The sequence below is a fragment of the Colias philodice genome, chromosome 16 (genome assembly GCF_061535455.1).
Source record: "Colias philodice isolate Cphi_HAF_F1 chromosome 16, ilColPhil1 Martin Lab GWU primary, whole genome shotgun sequence".
NCBI lineage: Eukaryota > Metazoa > Arthropoda > Insecta > Lepidoptera > Pieridae > Colias > Colias philodice.
This window is the reverse complement of record NC_143101.1, coordinates 3,343,590-3,356,956: the sequence shown is the minus strand read 5'-3', so window position 1 is coordinate 3,356,956 and position 13,367 is coordinate 3,343,590. Positions and strand designations below refer to the sequence as shown.

Here is a 13,367-nt window from a genome sequence, read left to right as displayed (position 1 = left end):
CCTCACCCCCCTCAAAATGGTTTTCGAATTTTTTAAAGTATGTTTCATCACTCTTATCAATTAAATTTGTTTAGTGGTCCCTAGAATAACTTGTTATTGTTCAAATAAAACCAAATTTAGTATTTTGTGACACTCACTTTCGAAGTTATTACAATTTTCATAAATTCACTATCCGAATTGATAGGTTGGCCATTTTGAGGGTAACTGACAAGTCGATCACACATAAATGATCTAAAAACGTGTTTAATTTTTTTATATTTTTGCAGTTAATTATCAAAACAATCGAATTATAACAAGCTTAACAAATAACGATTTGGTAACACCTTATCAACAACTATCTGAAACAGTTCAGTGGGTTGAAGAACTGTTATCTATACCCGAATTCTATTGCGCTTATCAAGTGAACTATGACATGTATTACTTGTTCTCATAGATTCAAGTTTGTGAATTTTGTTATTGTAAATATTTTAAAAGTTGGTCAGTTCTATCAATAATAAAATAGTTCAGTTAACTACCTTCTGTGCTGTTGTTATTACAAGGCATAGAAGAGTGGAGTAGTATAGCGCCCGGCAAGCTTCTTGGCTAAAAAGTAGCGTGGTAGGGAATCTTGCGCATATAAAAATGTACTAAAACTTGATGCGCAAACTTCCCCCACCATGCTACTTTTTGGCCAAGAAGTTTGCCGGGCGCTATAGATAGCGATTTTAACAACTATTTAAATCACGTGCTTTACGTAAATATATCGAAAGGCAAATCTTACAAAATTACCATATCTATTAATTTTATGACGTTCTTAACTTTTACAAAGCACTCTGTTATACTTAAGCTCAATGTTAAATCAACAAGATCGTCTGTTTATTTAACTTGAAATTACAAGAGATCATATAATAACATCTCTACCTAGCATAATAGATGCTCTCTATCATTATCTCTATTTTGTCTATGTTTAGATTTAATATAAAAACCTAAAAGCCGTACGTAACAGTAAAAACTTGCGACAAACGATATTGAATAGCCGCGTCCAGACCGACCGAGCGCGGCTCGCGAGTCCCGCTCGCGAGCCAATAGCTCGGCCGGTGTGGACCGCGCTCGGGCTTCCTCGGGCGCACGTTGGCTCGGCCGAGCGCCGCTCGACCCCGAGCCATGCGTTGTCGGTTTTTGGCGATGCTCAAAGGCGGCTCAGTCCGAGCGGCTCGCCCGGTGTGGACGGACATAACGACGCTCGCGAGCCAGAATCAAAAATGGATAAAGAAGACAGTATTCGCTTAATACAACTTTACGGAAGCTTCAAAATGTTATGGGATTCGAAAGATCCAGATCATTTAAATAAAAACAAGCGAGTTCCTGTTCCTTTAACAAACTGTTACCGTATTGGTTTCGGTTTTGGTACAATTTTTTAATCCAGATTTTTTGTTTCTTTTTTCTTTTTTTTTATGATATATCCAGACAACACAAGCGCCGCAGCAGCTAATAAAACGTGGTTTTCCATCGTTATACGGAGATAAACTGAATGCTCAAACCGGCTCACCTTGGCTCGCGAGCGCGGCTCGGAACTTTTCACAAATAGCTCTGGTGCCACGGCTCGCGAGCAGGAAGTCTGAGCGCGGCTCGCGAGCCGCGCTCAGCCGGTCTGGACGCGGCTAATGAAGCTTGAACGTGATGTGACGATCGTAAAGGACAAAGGTATGTGTACACTCTCGCCAAGCACTTTGCCAATAGTCTTACACATGGCGAACCTAGCGTATACTATTAACGTGAGTTAATAATTATTGGATTACTATAAGTACATTCGGTCAAAACAATTGATAAAAAGTAGTACTATTTAAATCAAATTTAGTCTAAAAAATTAATTAAATTACGTAATTACATTCTCTGTTCAAAATCTGCCTATACAAGTAAGAACTAATCCCACGATTTGGCGAATCTCTCCGAGAGTGTAAACCCATGATAACGGTTCCGAGATAAAAACTGCACCTTGTATGGTCTTCATGTGGTTCTACCCGTTCGTGTAATCGTTTGTACAGCTATACAGATAAACGGTTACATGGGGCTTGATCCACCCATATTTATGGCTCGGATGGGTAGATCATTAAAACCGTGAAATAAGATAACGGCTTCATGTGCGTTTTATTACTTTTTAAAAATATTATATTAACTAATTTAGAATCTCTTATGACAGTATACCCCTTATTAATCTATACATACTAATATTATAAAGCTGAAGAGTTTGTTTGTTTGTTTGTTTGAAAGCACTTATCTCAGGAACTACTGGTCCGATTTAAAAAATCTTTCGGTGTTAGATAGCCCATTTATCGAGGAAGGCTATATATCATCACGCTAAGACCAACAGGAGCGGAGCAATGCGGGTGAAACCGCGGAGCACAGCTAGTTTAAGTATAAGTGACGACTTACTAGACCAAATAAAATGAAATAAAATCAAACAACATGTCTAAATTAATATGTATGAGTATCAATGTTAAATTCCTATCTACATCGGATATATTTAATGTTTAGATAACTTGTGTATGGTTATGTCAATTGAAAACAGCAAGCTAGTAAAAGTAAAAACACAGGGGTAACTATTTATTTTTAATTTTAATTCAATTATATTATTGGTAGGTATTCTATCACAGGTTTAAGGACACTAGATACTATAAAATATATAATGAAATCACATATTGCTCGACTATATTCATCCTCGCCTAATTATTTTTGAAGTGAAAACTTCTTTAGCGGCGTTGAGCATTTTTTCTGTCTTATTTGTTTCTTTAAACTCGCGCCAGGACACGTGACCTGATCGAAAAAGCGGATGGAGAGTAGACGCGTATTTCCAAACTATACATAGCCAGAACGCAACCATAGGAAACTGCTCGTGTATACTTTGTAATGCTGTTTTTAAGTTTGTTATTACAATATATACACGAATTTTGCGTACTGATCGTGTATACTTTGTTACGCGGATGCTTGCTTCTTCGTTCTAAACTATACACGAGCAGTACGCAAAATATGTATAACTAAATACAGCTACTACACAACTTACGCTTGAGCGAAAAAATAAATATATAGGCAATCAAAGACTTGTACAGTTATATCTATCTACTTTTATTCTTCTTGATTGATTCAGTAAAATATGGAAAAAAATATTATTAGGTAAGCTTAGAAAAATAAATAGGTAACAGATATAAGGGTTACCTATGGGTTAGGTTAGGTTCGTGTTTTTTTTAACTACACAAAAATAGCTCCGTCGCCTCGCAACCGTCTTCTTCTGGACTTATTAGATTCTTACATTTTAGCACTATTGTCAATTGTAAGTCATGCAGTATAGTCGGAAACGAAGACACAAGCATCCTCGATACAAAAAATATACGATCAGTACGCAACATTATATACACAATACACATGCATTTTAATAATAGATTTCAAACAGCAATACAATAATATAAACGCGAGCAATGGAAAGACGCCGCGCTTACCTACTCCGAAACATACACGATTAGTCCGCATGCGTACTGGCGCTGTATATTTTGGAGCGCTATTCTTACTTACTTCACTACAAAGTATACGCGAGTATTTGCGTACTGCTGTTGTATAGATTGGAAGAACTTTGTAAAAAAGTTATTTCCAAACTATACGTGATTAGTTTCACACCGTTGCGTACTGGCCTTGTATAGTTTGGAAAGACGCAGAGTAGACTGCAGCTATCCCCTCTCTACTACGCGTGTTTTCACTTCTGCCGGCACTCCCGGAGTGCAACCCGTCTTTTTTTTGTCGAGGATTTTTGAAGATGCAATTGATAAAGAAATTTTGATCTTAAAAACAGATCACACCTTATTTAATCGCAATTCCCGTAGCAGGAAAAGGATGCTGTTAACTTGAACAAGGCTAGCAGGCGACAATCGTAAGACTATGTGGGATTGAATATTATCATAAATCCGTGGGACTATAACTTGTTGCCTTATATAGCAACGTGTTGGAGACGCAAATATAGAAGGTATGTGCGGCGCCCCTGTGTTACTAACCGGTAAAGAGCATTTTAAAGTACTCGTTTATTTACGTACGTATACTGATAATTAATTATTTCTGTTTAGGAAAGAAAATTTAAACTATGCATAATTTAAAACATTATCTACTTGAAAACTCAAATACGCTACTGAGAATCTAATTCGATATGTATTTGGAAACGTCGTCTAAAATATAGCACATTTGGTTTAAACAAAAGCCTTCTGGGTAATAAGAATATAAAGAGCAACAAACTATATTTTTTATTATTTCCTTGAAAACTCTTTAGTTAAAATATCGTCTAATCCCTATGTCTATCATAACTGTTATCGATTTCACCACCAAACTTTGATGGTTATAAATTTTTGACGGTAGTTTGAATTATTAGTAGAAAATACACCCATTTAGTTTCCATAGAGATTTTATGGGAACAAGGGTAAAAAGAAACACGGGCAATAACTATCTCTAAATACTTATTATTTAAAATTGAAGGATTTGAACGAGATGATTCGATTCTAATAATAACACGCAGCATCACTTAACACTACTGACCTAATATTTGTAAAACTACCATTAATTAATTCCGCATTAAGACAAAAGAGGTCAGTATAGAGGTGTGAATAGGCATAAATCGATAAGATACGTTAATTCTGTCATATCATATCTGTAACCATATTACGTATTCTTTGCAAAGACTGTCTAGTTCATGTATATCAGATAAATCCTAGTTAGTCCAAAAAGCCTGAATGCTCCATGCTTTTACCCTACCCTACATACCTACTACCTACCTTATATAATACCTACTCTAAAGTCCAAGCCATATCTATACTAGTACCTTACTACAATCCTGCGTATTATGAATTAATCCTTCCCTGGTCAACAAAAACTTTATAGGTAAGAAATTTTTAGAAGAAATCAATAAATTAAAGATCTTAGAACCTTCATTTGATTAGTGCGGTCGTATTTAAGTTTAGGGAACTGCGATGTTGTAAAAAACATGCGAACCAATGTACTTATTTTTGTTTATCTCTGGAATATCTCAACTTTCATCGAACTAGACAAAATTTTATTTAAAAGAATTCACTATAAACTTAAAATAATTACACCATATAATTATTTATTCTTCGATATCCATTTGCCCCATTTTAAGATGTAGAGGCGCTTTTAAATATTAAAAATAGCCCTAATTTGCACCCAATAAACCACATAAGCCAATAAATAACACCGATCCGAAGGGTTTCGGATGCGTCGACGAATAATTATATGCATCAATTCCAAGTAAATTCCTTAAATTCTCAGTTGCCGGCGTGTGGGTGGCAACCGCAATAATTTAAGATTATGATGTCACTCCCTTGAGTGCAATGGTACTTATATTGGAATAATAATGCCAATACCTAGGTTACCCCGAGCCATAATATCGTAAAATTTATTCCAAGTAAACGCTGAATGTGATCTGCTAAAATCCTAATCAAAGATCATAATTTGATTATAAACTAAATTTATCTATGTGTATTTCGGACCTAACCTTAATCGAATACCATAATTAGATACTAAATAATAATAAATACTATGATAGAACTATTTTAACAGACAAAACCATACATTACAACAGACCTGATATTACACTCATTGATAAACATGAAAAAAAAGCACTAATAATAGATATAGCTGTACCCAATACTCACAACCTCCCAAATACCATCACTGAAAAACTTACTAAATACACAGAACTTAAACAAGAAATTACAAAAATGTGGAAACTGCAAAATGTTATCATAGTGCCCATAGTACTCTCCACTACAGGTGTTATACCCACTCAACTTCACAAATACATAGAATTATTACATTTACCAAAACATACATACATGCAATTACAAAAAGCTGCAATATTAAATACATGTAGAATAGTACGCAAGTTTCTTCAGACAGAGAATGAATAACACACAACCAATTTAAAAATATAATTACATATATAGCTTACACTTGGTTTACGCCCGTGTATTCTATTATTACCAGCTGATCATAAGCTGTGAATGCAAAGCATTAAAAAAAATAATAATAATAATAAAATCTTTATTTACCAAAAAATTTAAACATTTCATCATTACAGGAGACCCAAACTAGGCTGTTGCCTGTATCTTGGGTATCAAAACGGTGTACAGGTTTCTAGATATGTCGAGTTATACCTTAACTATAATAAAATTTAAAATATAAAAGATAAGTTAATTTGGCGATATGTGTCTAAGTGGATTACTATGTGTGTGTGTGTGTATTTGTGTGTGTGTGTAAATGTATTATGTATGCGAGTGAGTAAGTTTGGGTGTGAGAGTATTTGTGATTCTGTGCGGATACGTGAGTGAGTGATGTGATTCTGTGCGGATACGTGAGTGTTATGTAAGCGGGTGAGTAAGTTTGTGTGAGAAAGTATTTGTGATTCTGGGCGGATACGTGAGTGAGATCAATAAGTTAATTGTACATTTTAGACCAGATCTTCGGTGTCGCTGTACGTCAATTCATGGAGCCAGGTTTTAATCATTTTCTTACATTTATGCGTGGTGTAATTCTTCAGTGATTTTGCCTTACAGACATTGTTGTAGGTGTGAATGAGTGAATATGATGGGCTTCGTCTGGCTATTTTTGAATTGTATGCAGGGAGTGGGATTCGGAAAGTTCTTTTTCTTGTTAGTTCTTTGTAATCGGGGCGCGAAGCTACAGATTTATGGGTTAGGCAGACTGCTGATAATATGTATAATTGACGAACACGTAGTACATTAAACTCCCGATATAGTTCGTTAGTAGGGAATCTATAAGGTTTTTTTAGCGTCACTTTGATCAGTGCACGTTGCGCTCTCTCCAACTGCAGAATGTGAGATTTGGCGGCACATCCCCAGACCGAGATGCTGTAGTTTAATACCGATTGACACAGAGATGTGTATACTTGTCTTAAAATATTAAGAGGGGTACAGTTACGAAGTTTCTTCATTATGAAGATGAGTTTTCTAGTTTTTAATGATACCTCTGCTATATGTTGTTTATAGTTTAAATTACTGTCTAAAGTCACTCCTAAATACTTGATAGAGGTAGTGGCCTGAATATGATTACAATTGCATGTTGGATAGATGATTTTGTCGCTAGTGCAAGAATGAATTTTGATAGACTGATTTGGCGAAAGTTTGGTGTGTGCAGATTTTTTAAAGGACAAGTATTTAGTTTTTTGGAGATTTAAAGTGAGTAGGTTTTTATTGAGAGCTTCTACAATAGTTAATAATCCAGATTCTGCGATCTTGTGTGTGTTTTCCCAATTTGTACCATGAAAGATAATGGCAGTGTCGTCAGCGTAAGCTATTAAGTGGGAGTTTTTTATTGACAGTTTTAGTATGTCATTGATGTAAATAATAAAAAGGGTTGGACCGAGAACGCTTCCCTGAGGAACGCCGAATTCTATTTTTAGTTCGGAGCTAAGCTTTTTGTCAATTTTAATACATTGCCTGCGGTCAGTTAAATAGCTCCTGAACCAATTTAATGAGGTGTTTCTAATACCAATTGACTCTAGTTTCTTTACAAGTAATCCGAGAGATATTGTGTCGAATGCTTTAGCTAGGTCTAAGAAGACGCCAATGCAACAGTTTCCGTTTTCTAAGTGTGAAGATATGGTGTTGGAAAGCAAAGAAATTGCATGTTCAGTAGATTTATTTTTTCTGAATCCAAATTGGTTGTCTGAAATGAGTTGAAATTTATCTAGGTATGAAGTCAGTCTGTAGTTCACGATTTTTTCCAGACCTTTTCCGAGAATACTTAATAAGGCTATAGGTCTGTAGTTTTCCGGGTGATTTTTTATTCCACTTTTATAAATTGGTATTACAAGTGCTGTTTTCCAGCAGTTTGGAAACACTCCCGATTCTAAGCTTAAATTGTATATGTATGTAACAGGATTGATGATTTCAGGAAGAATGGCTTTTATCGTTTGGACTGTGAGATTATCTATACCAGGAGAGCTATCATTATTCATACTGATTATAACTTTACGTACTTCTGTTTCGTCGGTTGGGGGGAGGAAGAAGGATTGCGAAGCAGAGTTACTTATTTCATAGGATTTTATTAATGCTTCTTGAGATGTGTTTAGTTTATTGAGGATTTTATCAGATAGAGTTTTCCCGACTGAAGTAAAATATTTATTACAATTGTGAAGGGAGCTGTTAACGTCACTATTAATTTTGAGGAGTTCGATCGGAGAGTTCGACTGATTTGTAGTTTGGCTTATATTTTTGATGGTTTTCCATAGCATTTTTGTGTTAGATTTATTTTGTTCTATAAGATTACTATTGTACTGTATTTTGACATTTCGGAGGACTTTATTGCAGAAGTTTCTGTATCTTTTAAATATGTGTTGACGGAGTAGATCGTTAGGAAAAAGCTTGGAATCTTTGTGTAGTTTATCTCGATGTCTTATGCAACGAATTAAGCCAGGTGTGATCCAAGGCTTAAGATTTGTGAATTTGCGACTTATTACCACTTTTACCGAGTGCTTTTCTATGCTTTTAGATAATATTTCATAAAAAGACGAGGATGCCTCATTAACTTGAGCGGAATAGACAGTTTCCTTCCAGTTAATACAGAAACTGAACAACGTTTTTTAGCAAACTACCCTTGATCAAAGAGAAAAGTTTCATTGCATGAAAAACATTCCCATTTGAAACTTCTGGATCCAAAGTTTTAATTAACATATTTTCGTATGAATTCCCAAATCGAATACGACTGTAAGGATTCTATGCAACGTTATTAAGCACTGATATATTAACCGTAGAATATTTTTCATACAATTTTGCTCATTATAGTTCGGTTTCCCTACCGCTTTTATATACAGCTTCAACGTCGATGCCAACTTTCTTTACAAAATGGAGGCGTTTTTTCACTTTTTTCTAAGAAAACTGTTGAAAATGCGAGGTTGGATCTCTAGAATAAAACAATCTAGTAAAATAATATTTCTTATGAAAAAAAGAAGTCGGAAGTAAAACTTCTATGGCAAGATTCAGAGATACCAAAATCGTCGCCTTACCCCATGACGCCATGACGTATTGCCATGACGCGACCTTGAAATTTTACTCTCAACGCGCCTATATAATTTTCACTTCAATGATAAATGCAGATGTAGGTAGGTACCTACTCCTAAAATAATGAAGTAAGTATAGTTAAATCTTTTAACAACAACGGATTCGAAACCATAAGTAAATAAGACTACATTAAATTATTTGCTGAAGCACTTGCCGAGACAGGAATGGCCAAAAGAAAGTTCGAGATTCATAGAATAAGCAAATTTTGAAACAGAGTGCAGGCTAAGCCGGCTTTATTTGTAGATAGTAAGTACTCAGTAGAAATGCGCTGCTGTAAGCTCACTCTAGAGACATCATTACCGTCTGTATAAGATCTTCAGTAATGGTAGCATCCTTTGGGTAAATTCCGTTGTATTTTCATCTTCATAAACCAGAGTTAAAATTTCATCGGTATTATAATGATGGTTTTATGTTTAATTTCGTATAGGAGAAAGGATTGACAAGTGATTCTATATGATATTATTATTATTTATCTTTATTATTGTTGAGGACTCTAATTAGAAACTATAAGCCAAATATACTCATTTCAACTATGTTAAAACTGCAGGATGGTATCTTGAAGGATTCTTAGCCAATTTTTTTAAGAAAGATCCTTTAAAAATCCTTGATGTTATCCAGTTTCATCAGAACTAGGCCTACATAATATTTATTGTTGAGTAAACTACTTAAGCAGATAAATTAAGGATCGCAAAAATGTATACAAATTTATTTTTTAGTGCAACCAGTATGTAAATCGAAAAAGCTGACTTGAATAAAGGGCACCAAGCATTTCAAGGTCAATATTTACGGTTTCTGAGAGACATTAAATGACACATTTAGTCCTTTATCAACCTTATGATACCACAATACTTCTTTAATTTTTCCTCAATGTTGAATCACAAACATCTCCATATAAAGCTCGATGCTTGCGCAAACGGTTCCAGATAATATGGTATGTATTGTCCCATGACCCACTGACACTTTGACACATTAATGGACCATTGAAAATCAATCTTTTCATTTTATTGTAAACATCCCATTAGGGAGAGACATTTTTGGTGTGCTTTAAGTAGAGTTATCTTGAATTGTTGTTTATTTTAATTTGATTTTGTGAAGTAATTGTGTGAAGTCCGTATGAGGTTAGATGAGATAGTGTCTCCTTTTTAACTGATGATTTTTTTTAGGAGTAGCCAAGGACAAAATCTTTTAATGTGGATCTAGGTACTATGAATGATGATGATACCTACTATACACGCATTACCACTGTTAAGCAAAGAAGCTGTTAATGTCATAATGAAGTTTGAACACCGTTTGTTCACAAAACAACACAACAATTGTTGAACACAAAATATTCTATTAAAAACGTTTTCTAAATATCGGTAAAACAAATGATTTTAAGGCCATAATCTGTCGTTTGCCGTATTGTGTTGAGTGTTCATTGACTAAAATTGAGTGTTGAAAATGCATTTGCACAGGTCGGTAAAGTTAACTAGGCATCTGAGTAGTGAATACATAACATCTATAGTACTTTACAATCTTAGTAATGACCGAACTAATACATAATATTATAAATTTGAATGTGTGTATCTTTGGTTGTTCCGTTTCAGTTTCAAAATAGTCATGCTCATGTGCTACATTTGTTGTACGGAATATTATTCGATCCCAGAACCCCACTCTATTTAAAAAATAACTTTGAGTACTCTAGTAATCACGGGTTAAATCTGAGATCGAACAACACTTATCTCATTAATGTACCTGTACACAAAACTAAATTCTACAATTCCTCATTTACAGTGAAGGCTATTCGACTATGGAATGACTTACCAATAGCCATACGCCAAGCGAGATCCATCGATGCTTTCAAAAACATGCTTTTTGACCACTACATCTCCTTAGTGGCCAAATGATGACTTTAATAATGTTTCCGTTACCTATATTATGTATTTTGTATATGTATTATATAATATGTATATATTATATCTATTTATATTATGAATACGTATATATATATTGTAATATATGAATTTCTTTATTTATTACATATTGTATATTATTTATACTTTTACTTTTCTAGTAATTTATATTATTAATTTATTTAAACTTATTTTATCATTGTTTCTTTTTTAGTATACACCGCCTACTTGTATTTGTAATTTATCATTGTTTTCCTTGGTTGGGTCACCTGGAAGAGATGGCTCTGTAGCCATAAGGTCACCCATTGTGCAATTTGTTTGTATCGTATTTTATGTTATTTCTTTCAACTGGTGTGTGCAATAAAGAATTCATTCATTCATTCATTCAAAATAGCTGGACAGATTCTAAAACGAGTATATTAGATCTTGGCAAAATATTAAAAGAATTGAAAATATCTTATGAAATAGAGGATGGAAAATTGCCGATATACCTACCACGATAAGATGTACGCGAGCAAAGGTGCGGCAGAGCAGCTAGTAAATTATTAATTTCACAGTTTTCTTTACTTTTTCTCGTGTAATTGTAAACGCAAAGCTTACTTTCTAGGTAAAACATATTAAAATATTATAATGGGGTTTAATTCTGGCAAGAAAAACAAATAGGTACCCTATAAGAATCAATAGAATAGATAAATGAAACCGCACATAATTAACAATGTTAACTATATGAATCATAACAAAGGTATTATTTGTTATTTTCCTGGACTAAAATCCATACTAATATTATAAATGCGAAAGTAACTCTGTCTGTCTGTTACTCAATCACGCCTAAACTACCTACGGAACCAATTTGCATGAAATTTGGTATGGAGATATTTTGATACCCGAGAAAGGACATAGGCTACCTTTTATTGCGAAATATGTACCACGGGCGAAGCCGGGGCGGACCACTAGTATAATATATTTAGTTACGTGATACAGTTACTGAGATATAACAGTTAGAAATATTATTATTTTCTCTACAAGGCAACGGGACTACCACATATCGGAAATAAAATAAAAATAGTAAAGAAAATACTAGACTTACTATAATTAATATTTACCGAACATTCATGATTCAATCCATTAACCATGTAGAGACGACACTTTCTAATTGAATTTGGTATAAACTTATCTAGATTATAGAATTAAATTGTTGCATTAATTCAATGATATAGCCCGAATATAAAATATAATACTGTATAACATATTAAAATCTTGATAAATTTTAATTATGTCAGAAAAACACTTCCTGTGCATCTCTTGTTAATTATTATTTTGTCCGGTGTTCTATTTTACATTCGTATTTTGTTTCCCGCCAACCGCCGCTCACTAATGACTCCGCAAATAGTTAGAACCATATTCAGGGCTGAGGTATTTTCATTCAACGTATATATTTATTGCTTTTATTTAGTTTTTATTCATCTTTTGAATAAAATTAGGACTGTGTTCTTTGTTTTGTTTTTTACTAAATAGCTGCCTACCTCCGATCAGATTTTGAAGTAGAAGAAAAATTAAACTTTTCTTTAAGTCTTTAATCACTCATTTATTAAAAATGGGGTCCATAAATTTAAGACCTAAATTTCAGCGACATACAAGCGAAACTATATTCTCATTAAGTTCGGTTATAAGAAATTTCTACTTAAAAACGATTATTTTTCGTCAGAAGCTAGGTATAAAACAAAAAAAATAAAACAATAATTGAAAAGTTTATGTACCTTCATCCAAGGTTAATGCTTGTGATAGTGTGAATCCTGTTACGAGCAATAAGGCTAGGGCGCGGGTGGCCCGAGAAGCCATATTTCCTGCAAATGTAAAGAAGTGTTCATTTAAATCAATGCTTTTTATATATTAAATATTTTAAACCAATAAAATAAAATTTAAACTTAACTTGGATTATGTACAAAAATATATAGATACATTTACGCGAAACGTAAAATTTTATACAAGTCTGTTTTTTTTATAATTTAAAATAAGCGGGTAAGGAAACTTATTCTAAATTCGAATATTTTTTTTTTGTATTGTTAATTTTATTATTTTTAATAAGTTAAGGTGCGATACAAAATTTGAGTTCTTAAAAATATGGTAGGTACCTACTTAATTTTCCGTCGCTGCTAAACGAATTTATCGACAATATCGTATTCACTTATATTAAATAAAATACACGGCACTTTCGCGCACCAGATTTCATTTATCGATTTCTGCAAATAATATTTGCACTGAGTGCGCGTACGCAGGAAGCTTACGCGCAAACTCGACTGAGCAATGAGCTTTATGCCACAAACATTATCAAGTTGAGTCATGCTCAAATATCGGCAATGCATAA

At 33.9% G+C, this 13,367-nt stretch overlaps 1 protein-coding gene across 2 annotated transcripts in view; it reads right to left on the bottom strand.

Moving 5' to 3' along the window:
• The window catches only part of Tsp (Thrombospondin), a 33,104-nt gene extending 19,812 nt beyond the window's left edge, over nt 1-13,292 (bottom strand). The window contains exons 1-2 of one of the 2 annotated variants that reach the window (XM_089705252.1): nt 13,135-13,292; nt 12,760-12,846 (exon numbers count right to left, since the gene is read on the bottom strand). In XM_089705252.1, the coding sequence (XP_089561378.1) occupies nt 12,760-12,841 (82 nt within the window). In that variant the 5' untranslated portion in view covers nt 12,842-12,846; nt 13,135-13,292. The remainder of the gene's footprint in view (nt 1-12,759; nt 12,847-13,134) is intronic. The other variant, XM_089705251.1, reaches the window with a different exon arrangement.
• Between the last annotated feature and the right edge of the window lie 75 nt (nt 13,293-13,367).